This window comes from Bicyclus anynana, chromosome 18 (assembly GCF_947172395.1).
Source record: "Bicyclus anynana chromosome 18, ilBicAnyn1.1, whole genome shotgun sequence".
Taxonomy (NCBI): Eukaryota; Metazoa; Arthropoda; class Insecta; order Lepidoptera; family Nymphalidae; genus Bicyclus; species Bicyclus anynana.
The window spans coordinates 12,062,583-12,082,101 of record NC_069100.1 but is presented as its reverse complement, the minus strand read 5'-3'; the positions used below and the strand labels follow the sequence as shown (position 1 = coordinate 12,082,101).

At 41.7% G+C, this 19,519-nt stretch overlaps 1 protein-coding gene across 1 annotated transcript in view; it reads right to left on the bottom strand.

The window, feature by feature from the left end:
- The window catches only part of LOC112055769 (diacylglycerol kinase 1), a 123,734-nt gene that overhangs the window by 9,969 nt on the left and 94,246 nt on the right, over positions 1–19,519 (bottom strand). The window contains exons 4-23 of the mRNA XM_052886829.1: positions 16,378–16,451; positions 15,898–16,009; positions 14,897–15,011; positions 14,224–14,388; positions 13,206–13,334; positions 12,735–12,859; positions 12,102–12,178; positions 11,556–11,716; positions 10,756–10,869; positions 10,242–10,333; positions 9,461–9,601; positions 8,415–8,667; positions 7,705–7,791; positions 7,211–7,301; positions 5,692–5,794; positions 5,215–5,301; positions 3,430–3,585; positions 2,123–2,267; positions 355–423; positions 38–150 (exon numbers count right to left, since the gene is read on the bottom strand). Of these exons, the coding sequence (XP_052742789.1) occupies positions 38–150; positions 355–423; positions 2,123–2,267; positions 3,430–3,585; positions 5,215–5,301; positions 5,692–5,794; positions 7,211–7,301; positions 7,705–7,791; positions 8,415–8,667; positions 9,461–9,601; positions 10,242–10,333; positions 10,756–10,869; positions 11,556–11,716; positions 12,102–12,178; positions 12,735–12,859; positions 13,206–13,334; positions 14,224–14,388; positions 14,897–15,011; positions 15,898–16,009; positions 16,378–16,451 (2,409 nt within the window). The remainder of the gene's footprint in view (positions 1–37; positions 151–354; positions 424–2,122; positions 2,268–3,429; positions 3,586–5,214; positions 5,302–5,691; positions 5,795–7,210; positions 7,302–7,704; positions 7,792–8,414; positions 8,668–9,460; positions 9,602–10,241; positions 10,334–10,755; positions 10,870–11,555; positions 11,717–12,101; positions 12,179–12,734; positions 12,860–13,205; positions 13,335–14,223; positions 14,389–14,896; positions 15,012–15,897; positions 16,010–16,377; positions 16,452–19,519) is intronic.

The following is a 19,519-nucleotide window of genomic DNA, read 5'->3' as shown; positions in this document are numbered from 1 at the left end:
GTAACCTATGATTGATAAGTCAGAATAATAACAATACCTTGCACGGCGGCTGCATCCAAGGTTCCCCATCGATCTGCATGGGGAATGTGCGCTTGGTGGTGATGGTGATGGAGCTGCATTGAGCTAACCGTCGCCCAGATGCGCGGAGACCTGCAAATGTCAATTATCTTACATCCGCGCAGTCCGATCTCCCCCGCCCGCATATCATCAACGAACTTGCAAAGCTATAGTTACAAAATCTCCAGTTCGTATGATAGCGGTAGGAATGGGTAGGAATGACTAAATGAGTTTATGTGTTTGTAGAAGACAGAATGTTTAGCGTTACAGAAAAAAATCCGAGAAAAAGTAATTCACCTGTGCGAACTTGACCCATGTGCAGACAGTTTTCCAAACCGATCACTTCTATTAACTTGTCTCCTATATCTGAAACAAAGATTGTATTAAATTAGACTTACATAATATAAGATAGTCTCAGATGAATTATATAGGGACCTTGCAAGACGTTACCCCTCTGTCAAAGCATAAGATCAACGATCTAACGCGTTTATAAAAAAGGTTTCTGTATGTTATCGATGTTTCGTTGTCTCAATCGTTTTCTTCGTTTAAAGAGCTCTTCAAAAATACTGGTCTGTGTAGTTGAATGTCAACAAGTTCTAGTATAATTCGTAAGTATTTCTATATTAATTATATGGAATTTGTAATAAAAACAATATTTAAAAAGAATTGTTTCTTCATTCTGAATACCAAATCAATAAAGTAGTCGAATATTTTGTGTAACGAATCTATGCGATGTGTTTGTTAGTCTATGTAAAAAATACTCGTGCGTAATAAAATTATAATTATTGTGTGTAGCATAAGGACACAGAATATATTTATCGGTGTTAAATATTTTCAATAAGTGAGTTTACCTCGCCCCCCTCAAAAAAACGACAGACAATTTTGTTTGTGAATTTGGGTGCGATACAAGTCCATAGATATTAGGTCTCTGTTATTAGCAGATTGTGGAAACAAAATCAATAGAGCAGCGCTACGTGTCACTCACCTTGCTGCGCGTTAGGGAAGCGCCCCCGGCGGTGCGCCCCGCTTGCACCCCACAGGTTGGAGCCGCCGTGCGCGTACGGAATGTTGAGCAGCGCTACGTGTCACTCACCTTGCTGCGCGTTAGGGAAGCGCCCCCGGCGGTGCGCCCCGCTTGCACCCCACAGGTTGGAGCCGCCGTGCGCGTACGGAATGTTGAGCAGCGCTACGTGTCACTCACCTTGCTGCGCGTTAGGGAAGCGCCCCCGGCGGTGCGCCCCGCTTGCACCCCACAGGTTGGAGCCGCCGTGCGCGTACGGAATGTTGAGCAGCGCTACGTGTCACTCACCTTGCTGCGCGTTAGGGAAGCGCCCCCGGCGGTGCGCCCCGCTTGCACCCCACAGGTTGGAGCCGCCGTGCGCGTACGGAATGTTGAGCAGCGCTACGTGTCACTCACCTTGCTGCGCGTTAGGGAAGCGCCCCCGGCGGTGCGCCCCGCTTGCACCCCACAGGTTGGAGCCGCCGTGCGCGTACGGAATGTTGAGCAGCGCTACGTGTCACTCACCTTGCTGCGCGTTAGGGAAGCGCCCCCGGCGGTGCGCCCCGCTTGCACCCCACAGGTTGGAGCCGCCGTGCGCGTACGGAATGTTGAGCAGCGGTACGTGTCACTCACCTTGCTGCGCGTTAGGGAAGCGCCCCCGGCGGTGCGCCCCGCTTGCACCCCACAGGTTGGAGCCGCCGTGCGCGTACGGAATGTTGAGCAGCGGTACGTGTCACTCACCTTGCTGCGCGTTAGGGAAGCGCCCCCGGCGGTGCGCCCCGCTTGCACCCCACAGGTTGGAGCCGCCGTGCGCGTACGGAATGTTGAGCAGCGCTACGTGTCACTCACCTTGCTGCGCGTTAGGGAAGCGCCCCCGGCGGTGCGCCCCGCTTGCACCCCACAGGTTGGAGCCGCCGTGCGCGTACGGAATGTTGAGCAGCGGTACGTGTCACTCACCTTGCTGCGCGTTAGGGAAGCGCCCCCGGCGGTGCGCCCCGCTTGCACCCCACAGGTTGGAGCCGCCGTGCGCGTACGGAATGTTGAGCAGCGGTACGTGTCACTCACCTTGCTGCGCGTTAGGGAAGCGCCCCCGGCGGTGCGCCCCGCTTGCACCCCACAGGTTGGAGCCGCCGTGCGCGTACGGAATGTTGAGCAGCGCTACGCCTTGTAGGGCTACGCCCTTCGACAGCTCTAGTGATGAGCCGTCGCACTGGAAAATGGGAATCAGAATCAGAATCATGTATTTGCAAGAAACATTAAATTTAGGTATACAAAGATGTTCTTATGTATTAGGTAACAACGTTTCACCATTAATAGGTATACAAATGTTTAATTAATTAAATTAAAATTATATAAGTTAAAATTAAATGGTATTAAGTTTAAAAGAAATATAATTACAACTTTTTTTGAAGCATCAGCAAAGTACTGGAGTAGTAACATTTTTGTATTAGAAACTTTTTAAGTTTTTCTTTAAGTGTAGGTTTGCTGATGATTCTGACTGCCAGATGTTGTGACAAGTTGTTATAAATTTTTGAAGCCATGTGTAAGATATTTTTGTTAAATTGCGCCGTGTGAGAATACTGTATTATTTCATTTGAGATTAGGTTTCTTGCTGTGCGATTAACCAGTGAGAAACGTGTTAATTATACACAAGATATTATATGTATAGGTATTTATTTAATATTACTTTTCTAGAACTAGAAGTACCACTGTAAGTAAGAAGTACTTCATACAGCTTGTGTTTTGGTCTTTACCACAAAATCGATGTTTTCATGCAGGCTCTTGCATTTAGTCAACATGTACTAAAGCTTGTTCTTCATGGAGCTAATTCTGCGTTCCCTCTCGGCATACCACACAAACTCAGAATACAGAAAAACACAAATTGCTGGCTGTCGGAAGTTGGTTCTTACCACGATATCCATATCCTCGTGGAGATAGATAGATAGATAGATATATTCTTTATTGCACATCAAAAAAAATATAAAACAATATTCAATAAGTAGGTAGAAATATGCACAAAGGCGGTCTTATCGCTAATAGCGACCTCCTGCAGACAACCCTCAAGAATCAAGTAATAGCTGATAACTGATAGTGCTACAATATAATAAATAAACTCAGATTCTTTACTACTAATAATACATACTTCACGGAGCTAATTCTGCGTTCCCTCTCGGTATATCACACAGATTTCTAGTTGTCAGAAGTTGGTCCTTACCACGATATCAATGTTCTCGTGGAGGTTCTTGCAGCTGGCGGCGAACTGCTCCGAGGTGGCGAATTCGAAGTACCACAGCTTGGTCTTCATGGAGCTAATTCTGCGTTCCCACTCGGCATACCACACAGATTGCTAGTTGTCAGAAGTTGGTCCTTACCACGATATCAATGTTCTCGTGGAGGTTCTTGCAGCTGGCGGCGAACTGCTCCGAGGTGGCGAACTCGAAGTACCACAGCTTGTTCTTCATGCGCGAGCTGAACTTGTCCGGGTTGCGTTCCCTCTCTGTGTGGAACTTCACACAGATTGCTGCGTCCTGGGAAGTTCATTAATTTAATTATTTAACTTCAATTACTGCTATTAGGTACTAAAGTGATTTTACGAGTGGATTTTTTATTTTTACTCCATTTCTGTCTCTAATACATGATTTGCAATGTTTTGCAGTGGCCTGTTTAACGATATTTCATAGAATACTTTGCAGAGTATGCAAAAGACCACCATCTTGTTTTTTCTTCCATTTTTAACCGACTTCAAAAAGGAGGAGGTTCTCAATTCGGTCGGTATTTTTTTTTTTTTTTTTTTTTTTTTATGTATGTACACCGATTACTCAAAGACGCCTGGACCGATTTCAAAAATTCTTTTTTTGTTTGAAACGGTATAGCCCCCATTTGGTCCCATTACCATCATGTCAAGATCTGATGGTGGAATCCTGGAGAAATTGAGGGGAACTTTCGAAAATTATATGGGTGTCTAGTGTGTTCGTATACTTTTCCATTTAGTACTTTTAAGCACTATAATTTCATGAAGGTTTAAAGTCGATCTGATGATGGAGCCATAAAACAGACGAGGGAACTCCTCGGCGATTCACAGCAGTTACCTTGTGTTTGGGCTTGATTAATTTGTATTAATGAGAACTTTCCACATAGATAGGTTGTGACTGTCATTTAGGGGTTTGGTGATGAAGACCAAGGACAATTAAGGGAACTCCTTAACAGTTTACAGTAACTACCTTGTGTTTGGCCTTGATTAATTCGTATTGCTGAGAACTTTCTACCTATATGAGTTGTGTCTGTTATTAGGGGTCTGATGATGAAGACCAAGGTCAATTAAGGGAACTCCTTAAAGGTTTACGGTAGCTACCTTGTGCTTGGGCTTGATTAATTTGTATTGCTGAGAATTTTGTACCAAGATGGGTTGTGACTGTCATTAGGGGTCTGATGTATTCGTTTGAGATGAAATTTTACACTAAAAATGGAAAAATAATAAAAATTTTAATAAAAAAAATACAACCGACTTCAAAACCTAAAAACGTACCCGCTAAACTAAAAAGCGAAAAATAACATCATAATATGTTCTACCTGCTGATCAGTATGAAGGCGGTGCTTAGCCGGTGTTGTCTTAATTAAAGCCATTTCTGACAGGACCACATGAAACAACACTGTCTGCAAAATCTAAATCTATAAGATATTCTCACATGGCTTGAATTAATACATCACCGGCTTAGCGCCGTCTTCATACTGATCAGCAGGTAGAACATATTATGATGTTATTTTTCGCTTTTTAGTTTAGCGGGTACGTTTTTAGGTTTTGAAGTCGGTTGTATTTTTTTTATTAAAATTTTTATTATCTACAATAGAACAGCAAGACGTTGCGAGCGGTGGCATTCTAATGTGGAGGATATCCACGCATATAGGCAACACGTTCAATGAGAGAGTAAATGGGCATCTTGAGGTAAGCACGCCGCAACTTAGTCCCTTCATTGCTTTCCATCAGCCATGATTGTTGTTACGGGAAAGTCAAAAGCCTATCATAAAAAAGGGTTTCGACTTTGAAGTAGCGCTTGATAAGTCTACATATTTATTAATTTCACTGATGTGAATAAATCATAATAATTCATTTAAAATTTAAAATAAAAACGTTTAATTTTAATAACAGTAATACTTACAACGCCGACCGAGAAGTAATTGTTGATTATATTGTAGGGGACAGACGTGGGGTGCGGCGCCGAGTCGGGCATTTGTACGCACTCGCACTGAAATGAGACACTTTTACACTTAAAAACACAACCAGAGGCGTGCACAAGGATTACAATTAGGGTACCATACATACAAATTGTACTAAATGTCCCACATATCCTGAGGGTGCCACGGAGTCTCTTCCGCGACACCTTCCGGAAGGATGCGTAAAAGCATTTCCCAGCGAGAAAAAAAATGGTTGGAAATGGCTGTGGACCTTGGTGATTATCATAAACATCTGAAGTAATCGTTAAAAATTCATCATACCCGCTCTCCTTTAAAGAGAAATGGCCTGCCCTCGCCCTAGCCTATAAAATAGCCTATAGGAATATAAGGCTGATAAGCTAAATATGATTAATAGATGTTATGATTGAAGCTCAGTTGTTTAATAAAAAAGTCAGATTCACCTCATCATTGGTGTTCTCGACGTGGATCTGCCACCGGTCCATCATCACAGTACTGGCGCGCGCTATTTTGTCCAAGATCTTATGGATCGATTCCCCCTCGTACCTGGAAAAATATCAATCCATTCATTTGTTTCAAGATAACAATAGAAGAGTTCAAGGATTTCGCCAAGGGGTAGGTGGATCAGGTACAGCTAGATGATACAAGAGAGGTCAGTAGCCCAGCACCCTTCCCCCTCACCCGATATAGAATAATGGAAAACTCTGATAATGGAATAATGGTTCCTTCTCAGAACGACCCTCTACGTCGAGATCCGAGACTTGGTGGAGACGCCCTTAGACAGTAGTTCCGCCCATCTTTTATGCTTTAGCCTTTGGGCTTCATCAGGTGATTAAGTAAGTAATGGAAAGTATTGTAAGCAATTATATTGAAGTAAGAATAATAGATTCTTACTTGCACCCAACCCAGCTCTATTTGTCTGTGCACCTGCCATAAATTGTTTATGGAATTAAAGCCTTGAATTCAATTCTCAGGCACATTCATCTTTTGGGAGTGACGCAACTAATTCGTCCTGGGACTGTGTGTGTGTTTTGGTAACTCTGAGGTATTTGTAGAGTTCTGATGGCTTCTTCTTCTTCTTCAATTTCAACCCAAAACTGTTTGAGCCCTGAATAAAGTAGAAGTTGAGTCAGCCGGGTGTGCCAGTTCAAACCAATACTTCAATGTCTTTACGACATTTGCACCTAATTTTGCTAGAAGGGTTTTACCAATATCATGAACAAGGAAAGGCCAAGTCAGACGTGAAGTGAGTTAGTTATCGTAAATCCAAGCTTTTTTGAAAATGCTTATGGGCTGATGGTCTACCATATTGAGTAGCTGTACAGAGCCAAATGTTTTCTCTAGGTCTAGCCAGCAGACCTTAAGTTGTATTTCATACTTTCTGGCATCTTACAGACTTTCGCCTAGTAATGTGTTATGTTCCAGGCATCCAGAAATGCCGGGTAAGTACCCTTTCTGGTGAATGGGCCTGAAATACCTATTGTTGATCATATTACCTAACATTCAAATGAGTAATAGCAGCGTAAGCATTGGCCTACAAACCTTGCGCATATCAGTTGGCACGCACGAAACGAGACGCAAGCGCAGCAGAGACCCAATCCAATGAGGTCAATTGTGTTTACAGATAAAGTATAGAAAGCAGTAAGGCGCATCGAGTTGAGCCGCTTCGTACTTTTTATTAATAACAAGTTAGCCCTGCCCGTGATTGCAAAATTAAATTATGTTAAGTCATGAATTTACGACGAAGTCTAGATAGAAGCGGGTTTATCGTTAGGTGATATGTCTTAGCCCGTAACTGCTATGGCCAATGCCTACCAGCAGACTAAACTAGCCTATTCACTAATTTGGTCTTTATTAAGATATCATAAGCCCATAGAGGAAGATTGCTTAGGTTAGATTGCATACAGTATCCTTGATCCGGCACTGGGTATATGAGTAGGAACCTAACAGTGATTAGCTTACCCTCCACCCCACCGCAGGCACCTCGCCAAATCGTTGCCAGTCCCTAGAGGTATAACACCGACCGCGGGCCGGTTTTCTGTCTCTATTTTATCTGTAAATTAAGAAAATTAAGTTTTTTTTCGCTTGAATGCAATCACGCCTGCGATAGTAAACTATACAGTCTATGCACTTGCCTAGATGATTCACTCTTGACTTGAATATACCCATATTAGTGGTGGTATGGTTATAATGGTGGTAAGGAAAATTTAAGCTGGAAGGATATTCCATATCTTAGCAGTGCGTATAAGGAATGAGGAACCAAATCGCTTTGTTCGCGTTCAAAGGGATATCTACAACGTTGCGGAGTAGATTACTGCGAATTGCGATAGTCTATAATAGAACGGTGAAGGAAGAGTTAGATCAAATAGTTAAGTGCCAAGTGGTACTATAGAGAAGGGAACATACAAGAAAATAAATATACTTAAGGAAATATGAAATGCACGCAATGATCTTACCCATGGTCTCCAAAACCCAGCCGACGGTGCCATCACCACCGCAGCAAATGACCCTGTAGTTTTTTACGTCCTTGAACATTTGTAAACCTGGATAAAATAAAAATACTATAATATTATGGTAAAACATGTTTTCGTTAATCAAAATAATAAAGAAAAGAAAGAAAGAAAAGAAAGAAAGAAAAGAAAGAAAAAAGAAAAGAAAGAAAGAAAATAAATTTATTCAAATTTAAAAGTTACAAACAGTATCCTTAACTAAAAACAGCATGTCTGTCTGTAACCCTTAAAAAAGAAAGGGACAGCTCAGCATATGCCGTGTACTATATACATTATAGTATATAATATAACTGATTGATACATTTATACAAAACTAACGAGTGTCCGCAACTTCGCCAGGTTTAGACCTCCTTCATCCGGCCATCTCACAAAATCTGTTCTTAGCGAAAGTCAGTCACTCACGTCCCAGCCATATTTCAACTATATACGTCAAGCGGTCTTCGAGATTTCGACCTCAGAAGTTTAATGTGAGAACCAGATAGGTATAGATGGACTCTCTCTTCTAAGTTAGGTTGCTGCCATTTTAGACTGCATCGTCACGGCTAAGTTATCGTTCAATAAAAATCTAGACAAATTTAAAAATAAAGGATAGAGGCAGAGAAAACTAATTGTAGGTTACTTACGTATTAGGTAAAATTCAAGTTGCTTGTACTAACCTGGCATAGGTCCACCTTTGGCTATATCGTGAACTTGTCTCGGGTTCAAGATGTACTGGAGCTTCCTCAAAACTCTAGAGCCCTGCCTTCCACCAGATTTCGGGTTTATGAATACTAGTAAAGGACAAGTGTCTTCGAGTGGAGTGATTTGGAAAGAGATCGGTGGAGCTCTGTGTTCTCTCTTCTCTTCTTTCCTTTCCTCTGATGCAGTGGACATTGAGATCGGTAAAGAGATTGAGATTGGTATGTTTTGCTGAAAATTGAAAAAAATCATGGGATTTAATTTAATGCTTTGACTAATCCCTACCTACTCGTATAAGCAAGCGGGTGAAAATTGCTGCTATTCTAAAAATAATGTAGTCTCCCAAAAGTAGTTCAAATTCCATACTTGCTATTCATAACTATCAAGAAACGAAGAACTTTGTCAACCCATCATGCGTAGGTGTATGTTTTTGTTGCCTTTCAACTATCAGGTTAAATCAAATCATAAAGGATGGAATAGATATAACAGACATACGACATTAATCGTGTTGTATGAAGTATGGACCCGCTGGCTGCTGGTAGAGGTCATGGTGTTTGGAAGTCCATGCAAAAGCCCAATGACCAGCAAGCAGTAGATGTCCATTGCCATTAATGATGTTGATGATGATGATGATGTTTTCTGTATCGTATGTTTCTGTGTGGTGTACAATAAAGTATATTTTCATTTCATTTCATTTCATTTCATTTCATTTCATTTTCATTTTCATTTCATTTCATTTCATTTCATGATGAAGACCTGGCATTGTAGTGTGCGTTCATATTGGCTGATAATGATGTTGATGATGATGATGATGATGATGATGATGATGATGATGAAGGCCTGGCTTTGTAGTGAGCGTTCATATATGCTGATAATGATGTTGATGATGATGATGATGAAGGCCTGGCTTTATAGTGAGCGTTCATATAGGCTGATAATGATGATTGACGAATGATGAGTTATTGGTGTATTTGTTGTTTGTTTCATGTTGAGTTTAGTGATGATGAAATGAATTCTATTGCACCTGTTCAGTGTTGTTCCGGTGCGGCAGAGAGCGCTGTCGGTCGAGCACCAGCGGGCGGATGGTGGTGGGCGGCAGGATGTGCTGGGCGTGCCGCCCCAGCGTGCAGGCGCCGCCCGCGCTGCCCACGCAGCGGTTGTGCAGCTGGGAATCAAACGATAATCATACATACATTTATACATATCATGGCACCTCATTCCCTTTAAGTGTAGGGCCCCACCTGTGGTCGCTACACTAACTCTTTCGACTACCAGCTCTATACTCACAGAGTTCACGCCTTGAACAACGAGAACTGTGAGTGTAGAGGTCAGTTTTAGTCAGTTCATTCAATCTCTTAATGTGCCCAAACCATCACCCCACAACAAACCATCACAGCATTACCCCAATAAATAAAGGTTCGCAGATGCATACCTTTCTTGATTTTAGTAACTAAATAATTTTCGTACTCTCTCATTCAGTAATTCATTAATACTTCTACTTCCCAAAGCTCTAATGCAATGTTAAATTTCATCTCTAATGCATTTCACTTTTTTGCTGCTCCTGCGATACCCTTTCACTACTGTACAAAACTTGCTCTATGCACAGCCAGTCGTGCCCTTTGAGACAACTTCTCGCAATTCATAGAGGCATTCAGGGCACCATTTACCTTTACTTATTGGGAATATGTCTCAACATTTACTTGCCTTTCAATATCATTTTTCACACATTCCATCTTTTGCAGTCTCTCTCGGGAATTCAAACTTCAATGAAATACCTTGTATTGGATTGATAAAAGGAGACTCACAGTGATATGACACCAGCGACAGTGCAGGCCGGTGATACCGTTGTACCCTTTGATCTTTTTCCGACATCGCGCACATTTTCCATGGCAGTTTCCTACAAAAAATAAGGATTTATAATATTCGTCTGCACATCAACATAATAATGATGTTCTACTAAGTGCGCCAATTTCCATGTAAGTCTGTATCGTCACATAAATTCAGATGAATCGCGGTCAAGGCTTTTCAACGTCTGTTCTTCCTGCCACCTACAATCTAAACGTCTTCAGGGCAAGAAGGAATTGGCACCTTCTAGGCAAGCGCGTCACATCATCGCTTTCTATGAGTCATAAATATAGTCAAGCCTAGCCTATGGACTATAAAAATCCCTGATCCAGACTTATAACAAGGGCTTCATGATTACTACAGACAGGCTTACCGTTGAACAAACGAGGGGCTACGAAATATATCAGTGGATATAAATACCTTCCACCCAATGATGGGGACAGTTCGAACGTCAATTGGTACGAGTATAAATACCTTCCACCCAATGGTGGGCTAGCGTGGCGGGCGCGCGCCTTGACTTGGAGTAGGTGGCGATGCAGGACGCGGGCGCGCGTTGTACGCAGCGCTCGTGCACGGTGAACTTGCAAACTGCACACAGACAACGAAAGTATTATTTGCTTTGTTAGGCCTCAGGATTCAATCCTCTGCAATGTCTGGCACAATACAGAAAGAAGTCCTTGTTCAGTCAGCATGTGGCGACCAAGAAGGTCGCACTCTTTAAGATTGACCTTTGTCTCTGAGAACAACAATTCAAATTCAGAACGCAGTGGTGTGGAATGCACATTGCATGTCGATTACATTGGTCGATTAGAGATTAGTGATTTTGTGGCGACCAAGAAGGTGGCACGCTCTAAGATGCCGTTATTTTCAAAAACAACCATTCTAATAAGCAACGCAGTCTCAAATGTATGTAAGAATAGTAACGTTTTCTCTTTTTCGATTGGTTGTCTGGAAGAGATCGCTCATTAGCGATAAGGCCGCCAATTGTACATTCGTTTTTAAGTTAATTTCTTGCCTGTAATTATTATTTTTGGTGTACAATAAAGTATATTTCTTTCATTCATTCATTCATTCATTCAATGTTATTATCTTGCGCGCCGCGCTACTACGCCGGATCATGTCCGCTCTTTTCGACGTATAAAAACCTGATTGACCCAACACCCTAGGGATAGTTAATATATAAACATAAAATCCTCCTTCACGTTGTTGTTTACTCCGAACAGCATTCAACAGCGGGATTGTTGTCATGTAGATGAGATAACTAAACAACTCACATATACAACAGAGTCCCTTCTTCCCCAAGCCGACGAGCATATTCAAGCACAGGTTGCAGTAGGCCGGACGGTTGAAGTGCTTCAGCCGCCACGCGTGCTCGCCGTCCTCTTTCACGTTGGTGTCCAGCCCAAGTAATACCAGCAGCGGGATTGTTGTCATGCTGGGGAAATAAGGTTCGGTTACTGACAGTGGTGTAGCTAGCGCCAGTCAGAAACCCCAATTTCCAACCATTTAGACGTGCGTATTGATGTTCTCCAATCAGCCGGAGGTAGAAAAACATGGTGTAACATCTTAAAGAGCAAGATGGTCACGGTCTCACACATGAGGACTATGACACACAGAAAAGCACGTGGCGATCATAAATATGTCAGGTTGTCTTAACTTTATAAACAGCATTTAGATATTTTTGTCATAATATTGAAGGAAATATGTCATTTGGCCAAATCTTCGGATTGAACAATAAATTCTTACATTTATATAGTCTCGACGTTACATTTATATAGTATAATAAATTGTTCATGATGAGCTACTTAAGTATAACTTACCCGCCTCTTTTCCATTCGTCGAGCGAGACAGTTCCATCCGCGTCATAATCTATCTCTACCATCATGTCTTGTAAAATCTAGAACAGAATACAACTATGTAAATTACACGTACAAGTTTTTAAACAAAATCTACATTATCCATCTCACACCCCAAACTAAAAGCTTGACCTTTTTTTTTTTTTTATTTTTTTTATTCTTTACAAGTTAGCCCTTGACTACAATCTCACCTGATGGTAAGTGATGATGCAGTCTAAGATGCAAGCGGGCTAACTTGTTAGGAGGAGGATGAAAATCCACACCCCTTTCGGTTTCTACACGGCATCGTACCGGAACGCTAAATCGCTTGGCGGTACGTCTTTGCCGGTAGGGTGGTAACTAGCCACGGCCGAAGCCTCCCACCAGCCAGACCTGGACAAATTAAGAAAATCTCAATCTGCCCAGCCGGTGATCGAACCCAGGACCTCCGTCTTGTATATCCACCGCGCCTACCACTGCGCCACGGAGGCCGTCAAAATCGACCTAATTATCTTATAATAGTAGAGCCCTTTGAGCCGGAGGGTGACTCTCACAGTAGGTATGGCCTGGGTACAAACAATGTGTGCATCAGGTGTTAACGTGACCATGACCACTCACCGGTCTGAGTTCCGAAGTCTCCCACCCTAAATACTCCGCTACAGTCATCATCTGGTTCACGATGCAGTCCATTTCGTTGGTGTCCAGCACTCCGTTCCCGTCCGTGTCATATAGACGGAACATGACTGCAAAAGTATCAAAAAATATGTAAACTGATGGGGTTATCTACTGGGTACTTCGATATACTTAGTCTTTGCTTTTCTAGGTATTACTTAAGTGGTTTACACTATATGCCATTGTTTTGACTACGTCAGAAGAGGGGGGGGAGGGAGGACACGTAACTCACACACTCTAACCATCTCATCTTTGGCCTTCCTCTCTTCTTGTGTCCTTCCACTTCCATTCGTTAGGTGTCTTTCATCACTCCGCATCACATGGTACCATGCCATAAAATAATAATTTATGTATAACGATGATCCAGAGATTTTCGTTATACATATTTTTTGGTTTTCATGAAGAGGATCTACTTACATTCTAGCTTATCTTCTGGTCTGCCTGCTTCTAGAAGCGAGAGATAGCAAACGATATCTTTGAGGGAAACTCTTGCTGTGTGGACTTCTATTGTGGATGGACGGCGCCCAGCTATTAGGTGTTTATAATCTGAAATAAAAGAAAGACGATTCGCATCACGGTCCATGAGAAATACGGTCTTTAGGCGCCAGCATTCAGCGACTATCCGTAATCCTCTTCATGTTATTAGTCCACCTAGTACGGGGTCGGCAATGCGTTTTTCGTTGTGAGGTTATCATTCCAGCATCTTGGAACCCCAATGTAAATCGGCTCTGCGAAGTACGTGCCCCTTCCGCTTTGCGACTGACTAGTTGACGGCGACTGGGTCTTTTGCAGATTTCTGATTCGGTCACGAATTACACACGAATTATACATGTACCCTCTTTAACTTGACCTACCTTAGGGAATCGGGTATAAAAACAAAAAGTACCTTCTGTTTTAGTAGACTGGTTGACCCTCAAGGAGTTGCTGCTCTTCCGGCTGGAGTTGCGCGACATCTGGCTGTGGCTGAGACAGGTTTCCAGGAGCCCCAAACACAACTCGTGCGCGGAGTATGACGGGTGTGTGGTTATTGTCATCGGTGAACGTTATGATGGCAAAATATATACTTACCTTCTGTTATGGTAGACTGGTTGACCCTCAAGGAGTTGCTGCTCTTCCTGCAGGAGTTGCGTGACATCTGGCTGTGGCTGGGGCTGGTCTCCAGACGCCCCAGACACAGCTCGTGCGCGGAGTATGACGGGTGTGTGGTTATTGTCATCGGTGAACGTCATGATGGCAAAATAAATACTTACCTTCTGTTATGGTAGACTGGTTGACCCTCAAGGAGTTGCTGCTCTTCCTGCACAAGTTGTGTGACATTTGGCTGTGACTAGGGGTGGTTTTCATGGGCCTCAGACACAAATTGTGGACGGAGTATGATGGGTGCATGGTCACTGACATCAAGTGAACGTTACCTGATGGCAGACTAAATACTTACCTTCTATTTTGGTAGACTGGTTGACCCTCAAGGAGTTGCTGCTCTTCCGGCTGGAGTTGCGCGACATCTGGCTGTGGCTGGGGCTGGTCTCCAGGCGCCCCAGACACAGCTCGTGCGCGGAGTATGATGGATGCGTGGTCACTGAGAACATCGGGTGAACGCTACCTGATGGCAGAATAGTCATCATCAGCCTTTTTATCTGCCTCGTTGGTCTAGTAGTTACGGTTCTGGGAGGAACAAAATGTTTATTTATGAAAAATGACAGGCAATTTTGTCTGAGATGACCATACTTCTACCATGACCATACTTTATAGCTTCAGATTATGTCACCATGCACTGCTGGGTTAAGCTATGAAATATTTAGCTTCTTCATTAAGGAATATCTCAGTGATTTTTTTAGCTCGGAGTTGGGAAGTTGGTCATATTACACTACCATGTCCTAATTATAGTCCACATAACCAATTTTCTTGAGTTTAGTAACCTCAAAACGAATGAGTTTAATAAAACTTTTGATATCTTATTCTACCCCTCTGTTTTGTGGTGAACATTTCATCGACGCCGAAAAGTAGTCTATGTTCTTCTTCTAAGACACATATATCTGGGTACAAAAATTCCTTAAAATCGGAACAGTACTTTAGCCGTTTATTTATAATATTTATTATGGATAACTCACCAGTTCTGCTTCTAGAACCTTTGTCACTGCCATCCACAGAGTCTCCTGAACTTTTACCCAGTTGCTGCAGTCTCTCGGCCAGACCGTGGATCTTTGAAGCGAAGCTCAGTTTGCCCTGGAACAAGACAATAAGCGGTTCATGGACACATCCTTTCACAAGGGCGTTTCCAAGAGTAGGGGCTAGAGAAAAAATCATTTCTTCTTCTTAATCGTTCATTCTTGGCAGAGTTGCAGTGATGAGCGACGCCTTCTACACTTTTGGCGATTAGCTGCATTTGCATTACATAAAAATATATAGCCAAATGCAAAGCAACCAAAGTCATTCAATCATTTAATCAACTAAGGTCATTTAGTCGACTTGCATTGCCAATTGCAATAATAATCTCCGTAGAGTTATAGTCCTACAGTAAGTATAAAACTGTATGCTATAATATGTCCTATGTCCGACTTCTATTATACGATTTATCATCCATGCGAATACTGAGAATGTGCATCGGATTCGAATCGGACATAGCACCAATAAGAAAGTACCCAAAATTTTGTAGTTTTTCTTAGTTTTTGTAGTAAAATAGTAGTGCTAAAAGCTAAGGCAGACTGAAAAGACACATATTACTTATTCAACCATTTTATCTCTGCGTATGTATCATGAAGTTATGACGAACTCCTGAATGAACTGAATAACTTGGATTATTGGAATTTGATCAGAGATGAGTAATTTTGCGTATGTAAATGCTCGACACTTGATAATTGCCGCGAAATGCGATGAATTATCATTATAAAAGTCTTCAAATCACTTCATTGTGGAACAAAAAAGTTGATACCGATACTAATTCTTGGCCTTTGTCTTGGTCAATGTCCTTTGAATTAGGATTGTGTATACGAGTATCTTATATCCACTTTTTCACTTATTCATATTCCGAGTCCACTCTAGATTCCACCAGCAGTTGACGTCCATCGGCTGGTAATGATGATGATGGGCCGCTGTAATGAAGTGGTCAAACCTGGTGGTCAGCGTGCGAGGTGACAGCGGCGCAGGCGGTGGTAGAGCTGGCGGCGGCCATCTCCCGCAGCGCAGGCCGCTTGTCCCTCCGCACGAAGGACAGGAAGAGGTGCCTAGAACAACAACGTGTCAAACAGTTGTCTACCTTTTGGAAGTCTGTTTGGCTTTGGTTGTAATGGTAGGTGAAACTACATACAACTGATATTAAAGTGCTGAATACTTGAGCACTTACTTGTAATGAGCAATCGTGCGAATGTTAAGTATCATCACAGAAAAATGCGACCATTCTAGCGAGCTATACTAAGCTATTCTAATATTATAAAGCTGAAGAGTTTGTTTGTTTGGTTGAACGCGCTAATCTCAGGCACTACTGGTCCGATTTGAAAAATCAGTGTTAGATAGTCCATTTATCGAGGAAGGCTATAGGCTATATAATATCCCCGTATTATATAGCCTATAGCCTATATATATAATACCTTACCTGGATAATTCATCAGGAGTGGTAACCTCCAGGAAAGTGTCCAAAAACCAGCGAAAGCCCTCAAAGTCGATGTCCTGAAACAAAAAATAAAATTAAAATAACCCTTTATTTAATAATAGGATGATAACTAGATTTAACTTTTTGGCTAGACGCAGAGTCGAACCTGAGAACTTACTCGTACGATCCACAATCTGATAAGCTATACATATAAACGTAGGTACTAGGTACCTTTTTATTGCGGCCTCAGTGGCGCAGTGGTATTAACGGTGGATTTACAAGACGGAAGTTTTGGGTTCGATCCCCAGCTTGGCCGATGAGGTTTTCCTAATTGGTCCAGGTATGGCTGGTGGGAGACTTCGGCCGTGGCTAGTTACCACCCTATCAGCAAAGACGTGCCGACAAACGATTTGGCGTTCCGACAAACGATTTGGCGGTACAATGTCGTGTAGAAACCGAAAATGGTGTGGATTTTCATCCTCCTCCTAACAAAATAGCCCGCTGCCATCTTAGATTGCATCATCACTTACCATCAAGTGAGATTGTAGTCAAAGAGCGAACTTGTAAAGAATAAAAAAAACCTATAGGTATTCTAAAAGTAGATTATTATTTTCCAAAGAAACCTTTTACTATTTGTTCTATTATTCTCCGTAAATGCTTTTAAAATATCGGCGGTTCCATGAATCGAAGCCTTACCGTTGCTTGGCAACGGTTGCCTAGGAGACGGCGCCATCTTGGATTCCTCTCCGATTATCGGTAGTCGGTACCTCTTCGTCGACGACGCCTACACAAGTATTCTATTTTCATTTCAATTCGATAGAAAATATTTAGCTTTCACGTTAAAATATTATTATTGTTAAGGACTATTATAAATAAGGGTTGCCAGGTCAGAGAATTAATAAAATATTTGTATTTTTTATAACTTTATCGTGGTGAATAATGTACCTACACACTCGGTCTTAAACGGTGAAGGAATAATATCGAAGGATCGAGGAAACCTGCATACCAGAGAATTTTCTTAATTCTCTGCGTGTGTGAAGTCTGCCAATCCGCATTGGGCCAGCGTGGTGGACTATTTGACCTATCCCCTCTCATTCTGAGAGGAGACTCGAGCTCAACAGTGCGCTGAATGGGATGATAATGATGATGATGATGATCGTGGTGTTTAATGTACCTACAGACTCGGTCCGTAGTTTCACCTGCGTAGTTCCCGTTCCTGTGTCAATTCGGGGATACCTACTCTTAAAACATAGCCCATAGCTAGCCTAAATAAAGTATAACATACAACACTTGCAAACAGGCTTTTCGGCTGGTAGGAGGCTTCGGCCGTGGCTAGTTACCACCCTACCGGCAAAGATGTACCGCCAAACGATTTAAACCAAATCAAATCAAAAATCATTTATTTCAAGTGGGCTCAGTTTACCTACAAGCACTTTTGACACGTCAGTTGACTATTTGTAAAGATTCTACCACCGGTTCGGAAGGCAGTGATGATGCAATCTAAGATTGAAGCGGGCTAACTTGTTAGGAGGAGGATGAAAGTCCACACCCATTTTGGTTTCTAAACGACATCGTACCGGAACGCAAAATCGCTTGGCGGTAAGTCTTTGTCTGTAGGGTGGTAGCTAGCCACGGCCTCCCACCAGCCAGACCTGGACCAATTAAAAAAACCTCAATCGGCCCAGCCGGTTATCGAACCCAGGACCTCCGCCATATAAATCTACCGCGCACACCACTGCGCCACGGAGGCCGTCAATTCTATAGATAGATAACAGCTTTCTAATACCTACTAATCTATAAAATAGACAAGCTAAGCCAAGTAAAGCTCTGAAATAATAAGCTAGCTCCGAGAACTCCTTGTTGACTATAGAACCTTATTTATTGAATCACGTTAAAAGGATTATCTGTTCGGCTTATCCGGATAATGATTGTTTCGTTTTTATATTAAGTTTAATAAGAAATCCTTAACTTTTATTAATTAATATCGATATTTTTCAGACCCTTATTCCATGTAATAGACTAAAATAATATTGTTTATATTAAAATTGATATGAGTCAGCTACCCTATTGAACAATGAGGTTGTTTTCAAAAGTAAGGGGGTATAAGAATATGGCAAGTGGTCCATGGGACAAAGAGATTTAAAGGATTTTAATCCCGAATTAAAGGGCACAGTCCCGATTTTAAAGGTAATCAATGGGGATGATGACTAGGTTTGAATATGTTGATTTTTATGATACATTCTGGCAAATAAGGTCAATGTTAACTAATTTATACAATATAAGCAATTTGTCTGGATATTTGCAAAATAAATAAGATTAAAAAATTTCCAATTCTATTAAAAATCTTTTATCGTAATTAGATTAAAATTTAAACAGTTTTAGCTTCTTTACATGAAATGTGACACTTTTCAAGACATGAACTATAAACATAAACGCACAAATAACAAAGATATTAGTAATTTTGTTTGAACGCCCATACAAATATAACGATCATTATGACCTACGACGTCATTGATTCGGCTGATACGGCGGTAGCTACGCCCCTGCTTTGGGGTAAGCTTGCAACTTCAAGGCTTAACTCCCATTAAATCACAAGTTTGCTTAACAACATAAACTGATACTGTACCTATTGTTATTTATTCAAAACTTTTCACTTAATGTTCGTTACCCGACTACGAGACTCATCAATTACATTTAACACTAAGTACATTTGATACTTTGGAGTAAACATTTCTAAAAACAGCTATAAATAGAAATTACTTTCACTATCTGGATTTAACTTGAGAGGGTAAACTTTTCGCCCCTAGACTAGAATTGATTGCTGAAAATAAACAAAAAAGACCCTGGATTTTGTTAAGAAAAGTGAACTAGTGCGAGTCGAATTAGCCCGCTGAGGGTTCCGGATAATTCGTTCTTCGTCGTAAATCGAAAACATCATAAAAATAATTAAAAAATTGCTGCTGGTGACAATGAAACTTTTTCCAACGACTCGAATATCTCAGTATAATATAGCTATAATGTTACTTTTTTTAAGAAATAAAATATCACGTGTTTCAAACGGTGAAGGAAAACATCGTGAGGAAACCTGCATACCAGAGAATTTCCTTAATTCTCTGCGTGTTTGAAGTCTGCCAATCCGCATTGG